At 40.0% G+C, this 21,832-nt stretch overlaps 2 protein-coding genes across 10 annotated transcripts in view; one reads left to right on the top strand and one right to left on the bottom strand.

The window, feature by feature from the left end:
- MIPOL1 (mirror-image polydactyly 1) overlaps window positions 1-21,832 on the bottom strand; it is a 336,828-nt gene that overhangs the window by 280,632 nt on the left and 34,364 nt on the right. The gene's annotated exons all lie outside the window — the stretch shown is intronic.
- The window catches only part of LOC129633933 (uncharacterized), a 41,621-nt gene continuing 36,038 nt past the window's right edge, over window positions 16,250-21,832 (top strand). Inside the window, exon 1 of the mRNA XM_055555895.1 lies at window positions 16,250-16,378. Coding sequence (XP_055411870.1) covers window positions 16,250-16,378 — 129 coding nt within the window. The remainder of the gene's footprint in view (window positions 16,379-21,832) is intronic.

The following is a 21,832-nucleotide window of genomic DNA, read 5'->3' as shown; positions in this document are numbered from 1 at the left end:
ATCAAGATGGCAAAATGACTGAATTTAAAATATTATTAATACTTACAAAATTAATATTTAGTAAAACAACTGCACAGTGTTTCACAGTACTAAATTAAACAATATGTGCTATAACTTTTAAGACATTTTCCACAAGAAAATGCTCCTTCATTTTAAAAGAATTTTCTTTCTTTTAAGAAGCTGCATTTCTAGGATGTGTTGATTTATACTATAATCATGTTGAAGCTGGGTTATGAGTACATAGGGGCTCGTTATTCCATTTCTCTACTCTTGTATGTTTGTAATTTTCCATAATAGCTTAAAATACACTATCATTTACTTTCACAGAACTAGCAATGAGTACTTCATTTTATAATAGAACATTATCAAACTTTTATAAGTTTCATGCCTGATATATGTATCCACAAACATATTAGATAACAAATATTGCACATGGTTCACAAATATATCATACATACACACCTTACATGGATTCTATATTGCACGTCATTTAGAGAAAAGCCTAAAAGTTTCATCTTATCATATAGGAACTGAACAGAAAATATAATCTGCTGAGAAATATGTACTTTATTAAAATGCTTTGGAATTTTTCCCTGACCTTATACTAAATAACTTCCTGAAGCTAAGACCTTACATTACCAATGACCTAGTGCATATGCTGAATAGGTACACTCTGTCACCTTTAGCAAACATTCTCCTCACCAGAGGCCAGCTGCTGCACCCTGAAGCAATATCCTAGTTAGTTACTGCTACAGACATGTGATGTAAGTAACCAAGTTTATCATTTGTTGGAGTCAAAGCTACATGAATCTGAAACATTTCCTAATTTTATCTTAAAAGATATATATTTTCACTGATGGAGATATTTCTCATTTGTAGAACAGTGACAGTTCTTTGTATGTGCACAGTAATTATCTCTTAATTAACAAAGATGGTGATATAGAAGAATCATAAGCAGAAATAGTGACAATGACTGTTGTTTAGTTGCTAAGTTGCATCTGACTCTTTTGCAACCCCATATACTATAGCCCACAAGGCTCCTCTGTCCATGGGATTTCCCAGACAAGAATACCGGAGTGGGTTTCCATTTCCTTCTCCAGGGAATCTTCCCAACCCAGGTCCCCCACATTGCCAGGCAGCTTCTTTACCAGCTGAGCCACACGGGAAGCCAAAGTAAATTTTTTTTTGGAATTTCCTTGCTTTTTCTATGATCCAGCAGATGCTGGCAATTTGATCTCTGGCTCCTTCACCTTTTCTAAATTCAGCTTGCACATCTGGAATTTCTTGGCTCATGTACTGTTGAAGCCTAGCTTGAAGGATTTTGAGCCTAACCTTGCTACCATGTGAAATGAGTGCAATTGTACGGTACTATGAACATTCTTTGGCATTGCCTTTCTTTGGGATTGGAATGAAAACTGACCTTTTCCAATCCTGTGGACACTGCTGAGTTTTCCAAATTTTCTGGTATATTAAGTGCAGCACTTTAACAGCATCATCTTTTTAGGATTTTAAATAGCTCAACTGGAATTCCATCACCTCCACTACCTTTGTTTAGAGCAAAGCTTCCTAAGGCCCATTTGACCGCACTCCAAGATGTCTGCTCTAGGTGAGTGACACACCCTTTCCTCTTTTTCCAACCACCCACTCAATATCTGAACCAGACACAAGGCACCCACCAAATTAGGTAGAAAAGTGAACTACCTAAGATCAAAACCCAAAGTCTTTGCCATGGTGGGGCAGGGCATACAAACTTGTACTTAAGCCAATCAATTAATGTAAACTGGTTAGCAATCTGAGACTATATAGTCCAGTCAGAAATTTTAAAGAAAAAAAAAATTAAGTCACGAACTACATTTCTTTACAAGATAAATTATTTTGAAAATACGCTCACAGCCACAAGAAAAACTATACCATATATGAAAGAATTTAACATAAAGAAAAGCAGTACAGGCATACGAAAGAGAGAGGTGGAGACTCAGACTTGAACTAGAGAAAACTAGGCAACCTGAAATCAATCTTCACAACAGGTGTAATTTTCAAATTGCCACATCAGAATTTTCAAATTGCCACATAGAGAAATCAATACAACCCATGAAGTAAAACAATCAGTTTCTAAAGAAGCATAGATAGATGTAAAAATAAATCAAGTAGAAATTATTCAGAAATAAGAAATGTTAATTCAAGTTGAAACTCTATAGATGAAGTAAAAACTATAAAACAGTTGAGCACAGAATTAAAGATTTGCAGGCAGAAAGGAAGATATTCCTCAGAATGCTACATAGAGTAATAGTTTAAAAATATGAAAAAGAAGTCAAGCAACATGGAAGATAAAATATTAATAAGATGTTCTAACAAATGCCCAGTAAGGGACTGAGTAGGGGAAAAGCATAAAAAGAAATGAAAAGTAAATTAATTACATATACTCCAAATAGGACAGAAAATGTACCCCTGGAAAAGAGTAACTGAATTAGAGTTCTATAGTATCAACATCCCATAATTCCCCTGGAGATGCAGACCCAGCATCACATTCTGGCAGTGATCCTTCATTTTCTTCAAATTTCCTGAAATTTCGGCACAACTACATTATTTTGTTACCTGCAAATCACAGTGATGCATATACTACCCTTCACAATACCAAGAGATGTTTAAAAATACTAAGTCTGTTGATCTTTATCCTGGTTCCTCACCCTTTCCATCAAGGCACAAGGAGTCACCAATATAACTGCTTGTTAATATGCAATGCGATATTATTTCTTCATTTTTTTATAATCCAGCATTATCACTTACACATCTCCTGTCACCAACTTGGTCAAAACTGCTTGCCAAAAATCAAAATAAATGGCAGAATGCCAAGCCACACTTAAAGGCTGAGAGCATATAGTACAATCTGCAATCTTGGTTCTCATGGGCTAAAATGATGCTGCTGCTGCTACTGCTAAGTCACGTCAGTTGTGTCTGATTCTGTGCGACCCCAGAGACGGCAGCCCACCAGGCTCCCCCGTCGCTGGGATTCTCCAGGCAAGAACACTGGAGTGGGTTGCCATTTCCTTCTCTCTGCTCTTGAAACATAGGAAAAATATGTATTAGCAAAGTTCTACAAAGTTTTTCTTTATATACACAGAAATAAATACAATTCAAAAAATAAAACCACCTCGCCCTGTATCTACATTCTTTCTCAGAAAGCTAGCTGAGAATGTGCTCCATCAATGCGTGGGAGTAAGTGTGAAAGGAATGAGTGAAAGTGTGAAAGAGGTGAAAAGAATAACCATGGTCATGGCGAGAAAAATCACAGGATAATAGCTATACACCAGACATAGATAATAGCCATGCAAAGTTGACAGCATTAAGAAAACTTTAGGAGTAATTTGTTCAAGAAAGAGTAATTTGAGAAGAGCTTGAAATAAATGAAAAGAGAGTTTGGAGTTGAATCAATAATAAATATACAGAAAATCAAGCAAATAAAGCAAAATAGCAGTAAAGTATGGAGGTGAGGGGGAAGAGAAAATAATAAAAATATACTATATGTATTAGTCGTGAATAGCATCCACATTACCATAACAATATAAAGACTATGTATTTTTCCTAAACAAAGTTACAATATAGTTATACTGTAACAGAAAGGGAGCATGTGTGTTGGGACACAGGTATCAAAGAGACCTATATCCTTGTCTTAGTTCCCAGGACCTCCCCCATTTCACTCTGCCTTTCTGTTTGAAATAGGTTAACATCTAGAACTTATACTGTCCAGTCTCTTTGCAGTTCATGTTTGAATGTAAAAAAATAGAAGTTCTACCAATGAGAAGTTCTCTAGTAAGATATGGAAGAAGAAAGGAAAGCAAAGGTTACCCGTCTGCTTTCAGTATGTAAGGTCAGACAGACTTAAGTGTTTCTAGTGATAGAGACCCTGAAGTTTAATGAGGCGCATAAGCCTCCTAGATATGACAGCAAGTAGGGGTGCCAGCCACAAAAACAGCTTTCTGACCTCTAGATTGCAACAATATCACAACCCTGAACCATAGTCTAGAGGTGGTCCCTGACTACTGTTCCAGCACTTGGAATAAGTTTGTAAGCTGTTAATTCCCTATATAAAGGACCTTTCTGCTTGAAATACCTAGAGTTGTTTTCTCCCCCCATTCCATAATGTAACTGATATCTTCATAAGTCCATGAATTATAACAAAACTGGGATGAGAATCAAGAAGCTGAAATATAAGCATGCTATACAGAATATTTCAGATCTGTTCATTTCCTTTCATGGCCTCAACAAAGCTACAAACACATGCAGAGTAACTCTTCCTCAGTTCAGTTCAGTTCAGTTCAGTTCAGTTCAGTTGCTCAGTCGTGTCCGACTCTTTGCGACCCCATGAATCAAAGCACGCCAGGCCTCCCTGTCCATCACGGAGTTCACTCAAACTCATGTCCATCGAGTCAGTGATGCCATCCAGCCATCTCATCCTCTGTCGTCCCCTTCTCCTCCTGCCCCCAATCCCTCCCAGCATCAGAGTCTTTTCCAAGGAGTCAACTCTTCGCATGAGGTGGCCAAAGTACTGGAGTTTCAGCTTTAGCATCAGTCCTTCCCAAAACACCCAGGACTGATCTCCTTTAGGATGGACTGGTTGGATCTCCTTGCAGTCCAAGGGACTCTCAAGAGTCTTCTCAAACACCACAGTTCAAAAGCATCAATTCTTCGATGCTCAGCTTTCTACACAGTCCAACTCACATCCATACACGACCACTGGAAAAACCATAGCCTTGACTAGAAGGACCTTTGTTGGCAAAGTAATGTCTCTGCCTTTCAATATGCTATCTAGGTTGGTCATAACTTTCCTTCGAAGCAGTAAGCGTCTTTTAATTTCATGGCTGCAATCACCATCTGCAGTGATTTTGGAGCCCCAAAAAATAAAGTCTGACACTGTTTCCACTGTTTCCCCATCTATTTCCCATGAAGTGATGGGACCAGATGCCATGATCTTCGTTTTCTGAATGTTGAGCTTTAAACCAACTTTTTCACTCTCCTCTTTCACTTTGATCAAGAAGCTTTTTAGTTCCTCTTTACTTTCTGCCATAAGGGTGGTGACATCTGCATATCTGAGGTTATTGATATTTCTCCCGGCAATCTTGATTCCAGCTTGTGCTTCTTCCAGCCCAGCCTTTCTCATGATGTACTCTGCATAGAAGTTAAATAAGCAGGGTGACAATATACAGCCTTGATGTACTCCTTTTCCTATTTGGAACCAGTCTGTTGTTCCGTGTCCAGTTCTAACTGTTGCTTCTTGACCTGCATAAAGGTTTCTCAAGAGGGAGGCCAGGTGGTCTGATACTCCCATCTCTTTCAGAATTTTCCACAGTTTATTGTGATCCACACAGTCAAAGGCTTTGGCATAGTCAATAAAGCAGAAATAGATGTTTTTCTGGAACTCTCTTGCTTTGTCGGTGATCCAACAGATGTTGGCAATTTGATCTCTGGTTCCTCTGCCTTTTCTAAAACCAGCTTGAACATCTGGAAGTTCACAGTTCACGTATTGCTGAAGCCTGGCTTGGAGAACTGACTCCCCTGGTGGCTCAGACGGTAAAACTCTCCCTAACAGGAACCTAAAAGCTAGATGGACAGAGTCTCCACAACAAAAAGTAAAAAAGGACAACAACAAGGCAGGTAGGAGACGTGGAGATGGTCTCTGCAAGGGAAAGAAAACACATCGCAACTTCAGCAATCCACAGACAGGAGAGATTGTAAAGGTATACGTATTTCCCCTGGGAGCAGAGGATTCAAGCTCCACATCAGGCACCCAAACTCCTAGATCCTGCACAAGAGAGATAAGCCTCCAACAGCTGGCTTTGAAAACCAATGAGGAATATGCCCAGGAAACCTACAGAACTGCAGAAAATGGAAAACCTGCTCTTAAAGGGCTTGAGCACAGTCTCATTCCACACAAAAACACCAGGTTGAGAAGCACATGGAATGAAGTGTGAAGGGAATCCACCCACTAATCTTGAAGAGTGTGCTGGAGAGACAGGAACAGTTGGGTCACTCCCTGGGGTCTGAGAAACTGGCAAGAACAACTTTTGCAATCTCAGGCTACCTGCAGATGCCACTGTGAAATTCTCCCTCTAGTCTGTTAGTTCCAGAGGGTACACCTTGTTGGGAGCCTTTCCCACCTCGGTCTCCACTGGGTTTCACAGCCAGAAGCATGACTGCTGCACCTGCCAGCTCACTGCAGCAGCCACCAGCAGGTCCTGAAGCCAGGCAGAGGGCCAGCTCCACCCACCAACACTCCATAGCAACAGCCATAGCCCCACCCAACATGAAAGAACGCAAAAATACAAAGAACTGTAAGAGACTACTATGAACAATTATATACAAACAAATTGGACAACTTAGAAGAAATGGGTAAATTCCTAGAAGCATATAATCTTCCAGGAGTGAATCATGAAACAATAGAAAATCTGAATAGATCAATTACTAGCAAGTAGATGGAAACCATAATCAACAATTTCCCAAAAAAGCAAAAGCCCAGAACCAGACATTTCACAAGAAAATTCTATAAAACATTCAAAGAGGATTTAATACCTATTCTTTTCAAGCTCTTCCATTTGAAGAGGGAACTCTTCCAAAGACATTTTATAAAACCAGCATACCAAACCAGACACCACAAAAATAAAATATAATAGGCTAACATCCTTGATGATCATAGGTGCAAAAATCCTCAACAAAATACTGAATCCAACTGAATCCAATGATATATTAAAATGATCAAACACTAAAATCAAGCGGCATTTATTTCAGGGAATCAACGATGATTCAACATCTGCAAATCAATCTACATGATACATCACATTTTAAAAAATGAAAAATAAAAATCATGATTATCTCAATGGATGTAGAAAATGTATTTGACAAAACCCAACATCCATTTATGATAAAAACTCTAAACAAAGTAGGTACAGAGGGAACAATCCTTAACGAAATGAAGGTCATATGTGACAAATCCTTAGCTGACATCATATTCAGTAGATAAAAAATGAAAACTTTTCCTCCAAGACCAGAACAAGACAAGTATGCTCACTCTCACCACTTTCATTCAGTAGAGTACTGGACGTACTATCCACAGCAATTACACAAGAAAAAGAAATAAAAGGCATCCAAATCAGAAAGAAAGAAGTGTAAAACTGTCACTACTTGCTGAAGACATGACACTATATATAGAAATTTATAAAGATTTCACCAAAAAATTGGTTAGAATAAATGAATAAAGTGTAGAATATAAATCAATATACAGAATCTGTGGCATTTCTATACACTAATAGCAAACTATTAGAGAAGGCAGATAAAAAAAAATCTCATTTACAGCTGCATCAAAAAGTTTAAAACACCTAGAAATAAATTTAACCAATTAGGTGAAAACCTGTACACTAAAAACTATAAGACACCAATAAAAGAAATTGAAGAAGACACCAAAAAAAATTGAAAGATATTCTGTACTGGTAGACTGGAAGAATTAAAACTGTTCAAAAGTCCATACTTCCCAAAGCAATGTACAGATTCAGTGCAATCCCTATCAAAATCCCAATGGCATATTTAACAACACAAAAGCAATCTTGAGGAAGAAAAACAAAGCTGGAGGTATCACACCCTCTGACTTCAAACTACAGTTAACCTTTTCAACAACTCAGGGTTTAAGAGTACTGACCTCTCATGTAGTTGAAAACACACATATAAGTTTACAATCAGTGCTCCATATCCAAGGATTTGAATCTTTGGATTCAACCAACTGTGGATACTGTAGTACTGTAGTGTATTTTTACTGAAAAAAACTCTGCTGTAATGGACATACTTAGATCAAATCCATGTTGTTCAAGGATCATTTGTATACTACAAAGTAATCAAAACAGTATGGTTTGGGCACAGAACCAGATATACAGATGAATGGAACAGAACTGAGAGCCCAAAATTAAGCCATACATATATGGAAAATTAATCTATAACAAAGGAATAAAGAACATAAAATGGAGCAAGGACAGTCTTCTAAATCAGGAGCACGGGAACACTGGACAGCCACATGCAAAAGAATGACACTAGAGCACATCACACCATATACAAACATTGACTCAAAAGGAATTAGAATTGAATGTAAGACCAGAAATCATAAAATTCCTAATAGAAAACAAAGGAAGTAAACTTACTGACATTGGCCTTAGGCAATGTTTTGTGGATGAAACCAAAAGGTAAGGGAAACAAAAGCAAAAATAAACAAACAGGACCACATCAAACTAAAAAGCATTTATACAGCAAAGTAAACCATAATCAAAATGAAAAGGCAACCTACTGAATGGAAGAATCTATTTGCAAACTATATATCTAATAAAGGGTTAATATCCAAAATATATAAAGACAACAACAACAAAATACAAACAACCTGATTTAAAAAGTGGACAGAGGATCTGAGTAGATATTTTTCCAAAGAAGACACACAGATGGTAAAATAAACAGAAAGAAATGATAGAGATCACTATTAATCGGGGAAATGCAAATCAAAACCAAAATGAGATATTATCTCACACCTGTTGGAATGGTTATTATTGAAAAGACAAGAAATAACACCATGTTGGAGAAGATATGAAGAAAAAGGGAAAAAGTGGAAGCAGTGTAGATTTTATTTTCTTTGGTTCCAAAATCACTGCGGACGGTGACTGCAGCCATGAAACTAAAAGACGCTTACTCCTTGGAAGGAAAGCTATGACAAACCTAGACAGTGTATTAAAGAGCAAAGACGTCACTTTGCCCACAAAGGTCTGTATAGTCAAAGCTAAGGTCTTTCCAGTAGTCATGTACTGATGTGAAAGTTGGATCATAAAGAAGGCTGAGCACCAAAGAACTGATGCCTTTGAACTGTGGTGCTGGAGAAGACTCTTGAAAGTCCCTTAGACAGCAAAGAGATCCAACCAGTCAATCCTAAAGGAAATCAACCCTGAATTTTCATTGGAAGGACTGATGCTGAAGCTAAGGTTCCAAAACTTGGCCACCTGATACGAAGAGTCAATTCATTGCAAAGACCCTGATGCTGGGCAAGATTCAAGGCAAAAGGAGAAAGAGGCAGAGGATGAGATGGTTGGATAGAAGCACCGACTCAATGGACATAAATTTGAGCAAACTCTGGGAGACAGTGAAGGACAGGGGAGCCTGGCGTGCTGCAGTCCATGGGGTCGCCAAAGAACTGGACATGATTTAGTGACTGAACACCAACAATACAGACTGTTGGCAGGACTGTAAACTGGTACAGCCACTATGGAAAACAGTATGGACATTCCTCAAAAAACTACAAACAGAACTACCTTATAACCCAGCTATTCTATTTAATAGTAATTTAAATAGTAATCATGATTCTATATTCACTTTCTTTTCAGTGGCTTGGATAAAGCCATACACAAAATTCACCCGACTTTACCAACCCATACAGGTTCACATTTTATATTTACACTATAGTCCTATTCATAATATAGAGTTAAAAATTTTGAGTTGCAATAAGCACACTAGTATTTTTACCACTACACTTAGAATTCAACTAAAACTTTATTTTCTTCACTTTAAAAATCAATTTTGAGGCATCCATTTCAACTCTACACTTGGTAAGTTAAGTTTTAACAATTGTCTACGATGGTATAATTTTAAAAAATGCATTAAGGGACTTCCCTGGTGGTCCAGTGGTTAGGAATTCACCTTCCAATGCCAGGGGTGAGGGTTCAATCCCTGGTTGGGGAGCTAAGATCCCACATGCCTTGCAGCCAAGAAAACAACACATAAAACAAGCAACATTGTAACAAATTCAATAAAGACTTAAAAAAAAAATGATCCACATCCCTCCCAAAAAAAAATCTTAAAAAAAAAAAAACATTAAAAGTTGTTCCTTTGCAATAAATCTAACCCAATCTTGCTCAATCCTAGGCAAATACTAATATATCTTCCTTTACTATACAAATTCAATGCTACTTTAAGAATCTGTATGAATGGGATCAAACAATGTATACTTGAGGAACCCAGCTCCTGTGTGTGATTTTTTCACATAAGCAATTACAATCATATTATGCTGCCAACCATAAGCAATTACAAAAGCTTTATCTGGCCGATGTCACAGGACAACAATGCCTTCCCCACACCAGACTTTGCACAAACGATGGACCGCAGTTTCTAAAGTGAGTTGCAGTCAAGGACTCAAGTCCCCCTGTCTGGCCAAGCTCTAATGTGTATCTTCATTCCAAGCCATTAAGAGGTCCCTTTATCTAGAGCCTCCCTCAAAAGCAGACCTCCTTGGAGGTGGTGGGAGGAGAACACTTTTCTAAACTCTGAGTCACTAAACAGTACTTTTCCATTCCTAGCCCTTTACTCTCTCTGTCCTCCCTGCAGTACCCTCTAACCCCCAAACTAGGCCCAAAATAATGCAATGACTTTTTGTTAGGGTTTCCCCAAGTACTGAGATGACTCCCACATTTGTGCTGATTCACCTCACCCTCAGACTTCCCTGACAGTCCAGTGGTTAAGACTCTATGCTCCCAACATGAGTGGTGCAGGTTTGATCCCAGGTCAGAGAACTAGGATCCACATGACTCATCACACAGCCAAAAACAAACAAAAAGAAACACTCAATATGAGGAATGTCAGCAAAATGGCGGGCTACAAAGTGCCAAGTTCTCATTACTGCAGAACAATTTTTAAAAAGAAAAAGAAACAGGAAAAGCCTAAGCCAACTTTGTCGAAGCTCTGGAAAACAGTCAATTAACACCAGCCAAGCAAACACCAAATCAAGAAAAAGTCATCTTTAAAATGGCAGAAGAGTTCTGCGGTATTTCCCCTCACTGTTCCCACCCCTTCTCCAATGTCAGCTCCTGAAGCAGCAACAGCATCCTGGTTCCCAGTTTCCAGGGAACAGGGAAGACTTGATATGGAAATTATTTTACAATTCTGTTCTAACTTGTCTGGAGGGTACCTGAAGGATTGACATAAGGCACTTGCCTTTTTATCGCCTAGTTCGGAACTTCAGTACTTGGAAAAGCTACAAGAAAACTACAGACCCACACCCAGGGCAAACTACACCCAGGGCAACAAAGATGGAGACATACACGAGACTATCTAAGGCCTGGAAGAGAAGCCAGGGAGACTCTGGGAAATTAACACAAGTAAAAGCAGTCAAAAATATGGGGGAATTTAGAGAGTGACCTAGGCTTTCCTGGTGGCTCAGGTAAAGAATCTGCCTGCTCTGCAAGAAGCATGGGTTTGATTCCTGGGTCAGGAAGATCCCCTGGAGGAAAAGGCAACCCACTTCAGTACTCTTGCCTGGGAAATCCCATGGACAGAGGAACCTGGAGGGCTATAGCCCATGAGGTCGCCAAGAGTCCACACAACTTAGCAACTAAACCACCACCTCCACAGAAAGTTACCTGTATACTCAGAAAGGAAGACCTTAAGCTTTTACCTCAGGCTGAACACTATACTCAAAGAAGCCTAGCTAAGGGTTGAAGGAGTACCAAAGCACAGAGGTAATCTGCAAAGACTGGAAGAGCTAGCATTCAAGGAAGTCTCTGTAAACTTATTAGCTGAGTAAGTGAATTAAAGGAACAGAGACTTCAGGAACCACACACAAAGAGGAACATTCTGCAAAAACAATTTGGAAAAGTCTCAAACTACTACAATCTTCAAAAGTATATATATTAAAAAAAAAGGACAAAGAATTTGAATAGACATTTCATCAAAGAAGAGACACAAATAGCCAAAAAATACATAAAAAGATGTTCGGCATCACTAACCATTAGGAAAATCCAAATCAAAACTACTTTGCATATAACAGAATGGCTGGTATCAAAAAATTGAAAATACCAAGAGCAAGGACGTAGAGGAATTGGAACCCTGGCACACTGTAGGTAGAAATGTAAAATGATGCAACTGCTGTAGAAAACAGTTTGGCAGCTTCTCAGAGTTAGAATTACCCAAGGCTCAGCAACCCCACTACTAGGTATATATCCCAAAGAATTGACATCAGAGACTCAAACAAATACTTGTAAGCCAACATTCACAGCAGCATAATTTACAAAGCTAAAAGGTGGAGACAACCCAAGTGCCCACTGACAGATGAATGAATAAACAAAAAGTGGTATACATATACAATGGAATAACTTTTAATCTTAAAAAGAAGAGAATGCTAACACATGCTACAATGTGGATGAACCTGGAAGGCATGCTAATAAGCCAAACACAAAAGGACAAAAACTGTATGATTCCACTTACATAAGGTACTGGAAGTAGGCAAATTCAGAGGCAGAGAAAGCAGAATAGAGATTACCAGGAGTTGGAGGAGGAGAGATTCAGGAGTTACTATTTAATGCGTACAGAGTTTGTTTCTATTTGGGATGATGAAAGTTCTGGAAATGGGTAATGGTGATGATTACACAATACTGTGAATGTACTTAATGACACTGAAAGGTCTACTTAAAAATGGTTAATGAGCCACGTGGCAGGGATGTCTTCCTGGGTTTCTTCTTTACCCTTCTCCTCTCTGCCTGCATGCCCTTCCCAATAAAGTCTCTTGCTTTGTCAACATGTGTGTCTCCTTGGACAACGCATTTCTGAGTGTTAGACAAGAGCCTACTCAGAGGCCCTGGAAGGGGTCCACTGCCCTGTAACAAAAATGTCACTATAATGGCATAAAAAAAAGATTGGGGAACTTCCACTTTAAGAATGCAGTTGTAAGTGGACCACACTAGAGCTCTACCAGTACTGCAGAGACCTACAAACGCATCGTGACTGAAATTGACACTTATTTTTTTCTAGAATTTACTTTGTTATTGCTGTTCAGTGACCAGGTTGTGTCCGACTCTTTGCGACCCCATGGACTACAGCACACTTTAACAAAAGTATTTAACAGGCAAAGATTTAATTAAAAGTTTGCAACAGAGAATCACTTATTAATTTGAACTGCCTGAATATGTTTCCACTGATTGTTACCTATGTACAAAGATAGGCAAAGAAATAAAATATTACATGGACAGGACACATTCCTTACCACTCTCAAAGTAATGATCTCATTAAAAATCAGAATGAGCAATTAAAACGTTATTTAAAATGATGGGAGATAAGGAATCAAGATTGCTGGGAGAAATATCAATAACCTCAGATATGCAGATGACACCACCCTTACGGCAGAAAGTGAAGAGGAACTAAAAAGCCTCGTGATGAAAGTGAAAGAGGAGAGTGAAAAAGTTGGCTTAAAGCTCAACATTCAGAAAACGAAGATCATGGCATCTGGTCCCATCACTTCACAGGAAATAGATGGGGAAACAGTGGAAACAGTGTCAGACTTTATTGGGGCCTCCAAAATCACAGCAGATGGTGATTGCAGCCATGAAATTAAAAGACGCTTACTCCTTGGAAGAAAAGTTATGACTAACTTAGATAGCATATTGAAAAGCAGAGACATTACTTTGCCAACAAAGCTCCGTCTAGTCAAGGCTATGGTTTTTCCAGTGGTCATGTGTGGATATGAGAGTTGGACTGTGAAGAAGGCTGAGCGCCCAAGAATTGATGCTTTTGGACTGTGGTGTTGGAGAAGACTCTTGAGTGTCCCTTGGACTACAAGGAGATCCAAGCAGTCCATTCTGAAGGAGATCAGTCCTGGGTGTTCTTTGGAAGGACTGATGTTGAAGCTGAAACTCCAATACTTTGGCCACCTCATGCGGAGAGTTGACTCATTGGAAAAGACTCTGATGCTGGGAGGGATTAGGGGCAGGAGGAGAAGGGGACGACAGAGGATGAGATGGCTGGATGGCATCACGGACTCGATGGACATGAGTTGAGTGAACTCCAGGAGTTGGTGATGGACAAGGAGGCCTGGCGTGCTGCAATTCATGGGGTCGCAGAGAGTCGGACACGACTGAGCAACTGAACTGAACTGAAGGCACTGAGGGCTCGCTAACTCAAGTTGGCCACTGGGTTAAAAGGTTAAATATGAGAAGAAGTAAGAGGGGACCCCACCAGAAACATTTCTAATGTCGACTTAAAAAATATTTACAACCTAAAAGCTGAGTTGTTGTTGTTGTTCCGTTGTTCAGTCATGTCCAACTCTTTGTGACCCCATGGACTGCAGCACGTCAGGCTTCCCTGTCCTTCACTGTCTCCTGGAGTTTGCTCAGACTCATGTCCATACAGTCAGTGATACCATCCAACCATCTCTTCCTCTGTTCCCCCTTCTCCTCCTGCCCTCAACCATTCCCAGCATCAGGGTCTTTTCCAAAGTGTTGGCTCTTTGCATCAGGTGGCCAAAATTTTGAAGCTTCAGCATCAGTCGTTCTAATGAATATTCAGAGTTGATTTCCTTTAAGATTGGAAATGCAAGAGTCTGGGCTCACTGAAATCATTCCTTTCAAATGCACCTCACCTATCTGGAGCCAGTGACCTATTTTCACATCCTGAGCTTCCTTTCCTCAGGGCTCACTACAGGGAGTGGCTGTAGTCTGATGGCTGCTGGATTAGCAGGCATGCTTCTCCTTCCTGAGTTCCTCTAGGGCTCATTGACTCACACTGAAGGCTGCGATCCATGATGATGGTGACATCTTTGTTTACCAACACGGCAAGGAAATATTCCACTTCTCACTAGCAACTGGAGTGGCAGTTAAGGGGATGGTGGTGATGCAATTCACAATTTTCTATCTTTCTCACCTCACAAATTTTTCGTTCATCCTGCGAGACCCAGCTGTGCCAAGACCAGAAGAGCAGTGTCAACAGAGATATTGCTGCACAGGACACATTGTCCATAATATACAATCTGATCGGACATATTCCTAAGGAATGGAGGAGGAAATGGCAACCCACTCCAGTATTTTAGTGTGGAGAAAACCCATGGAAAGAGGAGTCTGGTGGGCTATAGTGCATGGGGTCGCAAAGAGTCAGACAGGGCTGAGGGACTAAGAACATTCCTAAGGAAATATATATAAATGTATTAAGGTTTGGTTGTGCTGAGTCTTTGTTGTTGCACAGACTTTCTCTAGTTGCGGTGAGCTGGGGCCACTCCTCCTTGTGATGCACAGGCTTCTCAGTGCAGTAGCTTCTCTTGTTGCAGAGCACAGATTCTGGGCACAGGTTCTTCAGTAGCTGCAGCACTCTGCCTAGAAGTTGTGCACAGGGGCTTTAGTTGCCCGTGGCATATGGAATCTTCCCAGACCAGGGATCAGACCCACGTTCCCTGCCTTGGCAGGCGGATTCTTGTCCACTGTACCACCAGCAAAGTCTCTGAAGGGAACTTTTGACTTCACCCCATGTAGTTAAATTAAGATTAATTCTAAGTGCTGCTTCATTACTAAGAAGAAGACAGTCCTTTACTTCTTTGTCAAACTGCACAAAATTTTCCCAGGAATAAATAAAAGCAGAGGTTCTGGCAAGGCTGCTGTAATTGCCTGCCACGTGGACAGGCATGGGGCCAAATCAGAGCACTGCACTAGAGGGGGAAAAGTGAGGTTAAAATGAATAATAAATGGAAGCCAAAATAAATATTGGCCAATAGTAAGGGAACAGAGAAATGGGGTATGACACAAGGGAAAATGCTATTATTCTTTTTACAAAAGAATTTTTCAGAGCCAAGTAATAAGAATGACTGGGGCTGGGAAAAAGCAGTTAACCCATTATCTCTAGAGTATGAAAACTCAACTAATACTGACTGATGACAACTACCTCAAGTGATTTAGAGAAAGGATACCAAAGACAATCCTTTTAACGACTCACCTAAATGGGAGGACATCAGAATCATAATTGAAGTCACATTCCTGTTGGTAGTATTTTTATCACATTGGTTCCTTTGCAGTGCTTAACAAAAATTCTACCTTTCAACCAAGTGGGATGAAACATAAGAGGCAGCATATGACTGGTGTATTGTATTGCCCCCATCAAAATTACTCTGAGAAAACGACTGGGGTATGAGGGCAAAGTACTGCTGCTCCTTTGGTTACAAAAGGCATGAATACAAATGAAATAACATCCATAGGATTAAAGTGGTCTCTAAAAGAGTGGGTCTGAAACATGATGACTACTTATCACTCACAGATTCACCTCTGGAATTCAGAAAAGGGCTACTGCATTAAACCTTGTGGCTAACAAAGACTAAATTTAACCTGAAAGTGAAATGAATACGCTTTATTGACTATTTCTTGGGACACAAAAAATATATTTGGGTGTGCACATTATATTTAAGTCACATTCAGACCACAGGTACTCAATGCCAACAGGTTTTATGGAGGCTCTATCAACACTGGCCCCAACAACCAAGCGGCAAGTGGGGAGCCTCAGGGACAAACTTGGAATACTGAACCAAGCCCCAAAGGGGCTCCGAGAAGCACTTCATCAGGTAAAACAACACTTGTTACCACAAAAAGGGACACTAGAGGGTGCTTTATTTCAGAAGATTGGTCAAGACTAGCAGTCAGATTAGAAAGCTAAAGCTATACATGAGTGAATCAGACACCTCACTAAGCCAGTAAAACAGTATACACCTCAGTTACACTAGAGAAGGCTTATACACTTACCTAGGAAGGGCTAATCATCATGGAATCTGGCAGTTCTAAATTGGTCATGAGATTTTCATCTTTCAGCCATAGTAGTATGATATAACAACGAGATTATAGGTTCATTAACAGAATTAAATGAAATCACACATTTGAATTTCCAGGATTAAAAAAAAAGAGGAGACAAGATTTAAGGTCCTCATTTGATACATTATTTACAGAAAATGGACCCCAAAAATAAGAGAATTTGGCTTTAGAAAAATTACGCTTGGGCTTCCCAGGTCGCTCTAGCGGTAAAGAACCTGTCTGACAATGCAGAAGATGTAAGAGATGTGGGTTTGATCCGTGGGTTGGGAAGATCCCCTGGAGAAGGGCATGACAACCCACTCCAATAATCTTGCCTGGACAATCCCATGGACAGGAAGCCTGACAGGCTACAATCCATAGGGTTGCAAAGAGTTGGACATGACTGAAGCAAGCATACACGCACACACGCACACATGCAAGTAAATGCTTCCATCAACACATATAAAAAGGTACAAGTATCTGTTGATGGAAGAGGAAAAAGAACAATCAAAAAGACAAGAGTATATTTTTAAAAACCTGTGAAGGGATATAGCTGCAGTTAATATATCTTGCAGAGCAAATTTCATTTCCCACTGGATGGCTCCTCCTGGTGATATCAGGATATTAGTGTGCTTCCTAAAGAGTGAACTTATGGTCAATGGCAGATAGATGAGAGTAAAGGATAGTTAGGAAGTTTGGGATGGACATGTACACACTGCTGTATTTTAAATGGATAACCAACAAGGACCTACTGTATAACATATGGAACTCTGCTCAATGAATGCTATGTGCAGTCTGGATGGGAGGGGAGGTGGATATTTGTATATGTATGGCTGAGTCCCTTCCATAAGATTCCTCCCTCCTAAGAAATGCCTGAGGCAGTCATGACTTTAACCAGAACTCCTTACAAACTACAGTGGACAGAATTTATTAGCTAAAAGAAATCTCTGGTCAGTAAGTGACTTTTTCTTTTAACTGTTCTATTTATTTTCTAAGAATTCAGTTCAGTTCAGGCACTCAGTCATGTACGACTCTTTGCGACCCTATGGACTGCAGTACCCCCAGGCTTCCCTGTCCCTGACCAACAACTCCTTGAGTTTACTCAAACTCATGCTCATTGAGTCAGAGAAGCCATCCAACTACCTCATCCTCTGTCATCCCCTTCTCCTCCCTTCTTCAATCTTTCCCAACATCAGGGTCTTTTCCAATGAGCAAGTTCTTCGCATCAGGTGGCCAAAGTATTGGAGTTTCAGCTTCAGCATCAGTCCTTCCAATGAATATTCAGGGTTTATTTCCTTTTGGATTGACTGGCTGAATTTCCTGGCAGTCCAAGGGACTCTCAAGAATCTTCTCCAACACCACAGTTCAAAAGTTTCTAAGTAGTACCTGTATTCATAGTGTATTACAAAGCAGTACACATTAGGTACACTGTACAAGGTAGAATATTACATATTGTATATGTGTATGTTTATGTATCAGTTCAATTCAATTGCTCAGTCGTGTCTGACTCTTCGCGACCCCATGAATTGCAGCACGCCAGGCCTCCTTGTCCATCACCAACTCCCAGAGTTCACCCAGACTCACATCCATCGAGTTAGTGATGCCATCCAGCCATCTCATCCTTTGTCGTCCCCTTCTCCTCCTGCCCCCAATCCCTCCCAGCTTCAGAGTCTTTTCCAATGAGTCAACTCTTCGCATGAGGTGGCCAAAGTACTGGAGTTTCAGCTTTAGCGTCTTTCCTTCCAAAGAAATCCCAGGGTTGATCTCCTTCAGAATGGACTGGTTGGATCTCCTTGCAGTCCAAGGGACTCTCAAGAGTCTTCTCCAACACCTCAGTTCAAAAGCATCAATTCTTCGGCACTCAGCCTTCTTCACAGTCCAACTCTCACATCCATACACGACCACTGGAAAAACCATAGCCTTGACTAGACAGTCCTTTGTATTGGAGTTGCAGCCAATCCAGCCATCTCATCCTATGTCATCCCCTTCTCCTCCTGCCCCCAATCCCTCCCAGCTTCAGAGTCTTTTCCAATGAGTAAACTCTTCGCATGAGGTGGCCAAAGTATTGGAGTTGCAGCTTCAGCATCAGTCCTTCCAATGAATATCAGGACTAATTTCCTTTAGGATGGACTGGTTGGATCTCCTTGCAGTCCAAGGGACTCTCAAGAGTCCTCTCCAAAACCACAGTTCAAAAATATCAATTCTTTAGTGCTCAGCTTTCTTTATAGTCCAACTCTCACATCCATACGTGACTACTGGAAAAACCATAGCTTTGACTAGACGGACCTCTGTTGGAAAGTGATGTCTCTGCTTTTGAATATGCTATCTAGGTTGGACATAACTTTCCTTCCAAGGAGTAAGCGTCTTTTAATTTCATGGCTACAGTCACCATCTGCAGTGATTTTGGAACCCCAAAAAATAAAGTCTGACACTGTTTCCACTGTTTCCCCAAAAACTCAGCAGTGGCCACAGGACTGGAAAAGGTTAGTTTTCATTCCGATCCCAAAGAAAGGCAATGCCAAAGAATGCTCAAACTACCGCACAGTTGCACTTATCTCACATGCTAGTAAAGTAATGCTCAAAATTCTCCAAGCCAGGCTTAAGCAATATGTGAACCGAGAACTTCCTGATGTTCAAGCTGGTTTTAGAAAAGGCAGAGGAACCAGAGATCAAATCGCCAACATCCGCTGGATCATGGAAAAAGCAAGAGAGTCCCAGAAAAACATCTATTTCTGCTTTATTGACTATGTCAAAGCCTCTGACTGTGTGGATCACAATAAACTGGAAAATTCTGAAAGAGATGGGAATACCAGACCACTTGACCTGCCTCTTGAGAAACCTGTGTGCAGGTCAGGAGGCAACAGTTAGAACTGGACATGGAACAACAGACTGGTTCCAAATAGGAAAAGGAGTACGTCAAGGCTGTATATTGTCACCCTGCTTATTTAACCTATATGCAGAGTACATCATGAGAAATGCTGGACTGGAAGAAACACAAGCTGGAATCAAGATTGCTGGGAGAAATATCAATAACCTCAGATATGCAGATGACACCACCCTTATGGCAGAAAGTGAAGAGGAACTAAAAAGCTTCTTGATCAAAGTGAAAGTGGAGAGTGAAAAAGTTGGCTTAAAGCTCAACATTCAGAAAACGAAGATCATGGCATCCGGTCCCATCACTTCATGTATATGTATATAAATATATATTACATATCAAACTAATACATACATATACACTAATGAGTTCATTAGGAATTATATAATTAGGCATCAGTATTTTGGGCTTCCCTGGTGACTCAGATGGTAAAGAATCTGCTTGCAATGTAGGAGTTCAATCCCAAGTTCAATCCCTGAGTCAAGATTTCCCTGGAGAACGGAATGGTTACTCACTTCAGTATTCTTGACTGGAGAACTCTATGGACAGAGGAGTCTGCTGGGGTCACAGTCCACAGGATCACAAAAAGTCGGACACGACTGAGTGACTTTCATTTCACTTTACATCAGTATTTTAAATGTCATACTATGATAACAACTGTATATGATTATATAGATGTAGAAGAGTGTTTCAGTGATACTTAGAAAACGACTGGTTAGGGTTTGGGGATAAGCTCATAACAGTTCATTACTCTTCTATTTAACACAATGGAACATAGGTCTTCACAGTATCCAAAAAAAATCCCTATTTAATACATTTTCACGATGGGATTACACTGGCACAATAATGATTCCTGTATTTATTAAACTGAAGGGAAAAAATCTCTGTATCACCTTAATTTTCTGGTCCATATATATATTCATTTTATTGCTGTTGTTGTTTAGTCACTAAGTCGTGTCTGATTCTTTATGACTATAGCCCACCAGGCTCTTCTGTCCATGGGATTTCCCAGGAAAGAATACTGGAGTGGGTTTCCCATTTCTTTCTCCAGGGTATCTTCCTGACCCAAGGATAGAACCCACATCTAACACTTGGCAAGTGGATTCTTTACCACTGAGCCACCCGGTAAGCCCACTTATTTTATACCTATTTTATATCTATATTATATATAGATATACTGATTGTGTCATGTCCAACTCTTTGGTACCCTATGGACTGAAGCACACCAAGCTTCTGTCCAGCACCATCCCCCGGAGCTTGCTCAAACTCACGTCCATTGAGTCAGTGATGCCATCCAACCATCTCATCTTCTGTCACCCCCTTCTCCTCCTGTCTTCAATTCTTCCCAGGACCAGGGTCTTTTTCAATGAGTTGGCTCTTCACAACAGGTGGCCAAAGTAATGGAGTTTCGGCTTCAGTATCAGTCCTTCCAGTGAATATTCAGGACTGATTGCCTTTAGGATGGACTGGTTGGATCTCTTTACTGTCCAAGGGACTCTCAAGAGTCTTCTCCAATACCACAATTCAAAAGCATCAATTCTTTGGCACTCAACTTTCTTTATGGTCCAACTCTCACATCCATACATGACTACTGGAAAAATCATAGCTTTGACTAGACAGACCTTTGTTGGCAAAGTAATGTCTCTGCTTTTTAATATGCTGTCTAAGTTGGTCATAGCTTTTCTTCCAAGGAGCAAGCACCTTTTAATTTCATGGCTGCAATAACCATCTGCAGTGATTTTGGAGCCCCCCAAAATAAAGTCTCTCACTGTTTCCATTGTTTCCCCATCTACTTGCCAAGAAGTGATGAGATTGGATGCCATGATCTTAGTTTTTTGAATGTTGAGTTTTAAACCAGCTTTTTCACTCACCTCTTTCACTTTCATCAAAATGCTCTTCAGTTCCTCTTTACATTCTGCCATAAAGGTGGTATTTTCTGCATATCTGAGGTTGCTGATATTTCTCCCAGCAATCTTGATTCCAGCTTGTGCTTCATCCAGCCTGGCATTTCTCATGATGTACTCTGCATATAAGTTAAATAAGCAGGGTGACAATATACAACCTTGACATACTCATTTCCCAATTTTGAACCAGTCCATTGTCCCATGTCCAGTTCTGTTGCTTCTTGACCTGCATTTATATCTGTATTTATTCTAAATATATATCTGTATTTATTATATACAAATATATATCTGTATTTATTCCAAATTCCTTTCAAAATCTTTGTGTTACACAGTTTCTCAGGACCTCAGAGTTAGAAAGGTCCTCAAAAATCATTCAGTTATGTTCCTTCTTACAGAAAAAGAAACTTAGGGTTTAAGAAGAGAAAGCAATTTCCTCCAAAGTCAAAGAAACA

Source organism: Bubalus kerabau, chromosome 19, assembly GCF_029407905.1.
Source record: "Bubalus kerabau isolate K-KA32 ecotype Philippines breed swamp buffalo chromosome 19, PCC_UOA_SB_1v2, whole genome shotgun sequence".
NCBI classification, from domain to species: domain Eukaryota; kingdom Metazoa; phylum Chordata; class Mammalia; order Artiodactyla; family Bovidae; genus Bubalus; species Bubalus kerabau.
The sequence above is the reverse complement of the archived record's forward strand: the minus strand, read 5'-3'. Positions and strand labels throughout refer to the sequence as shown.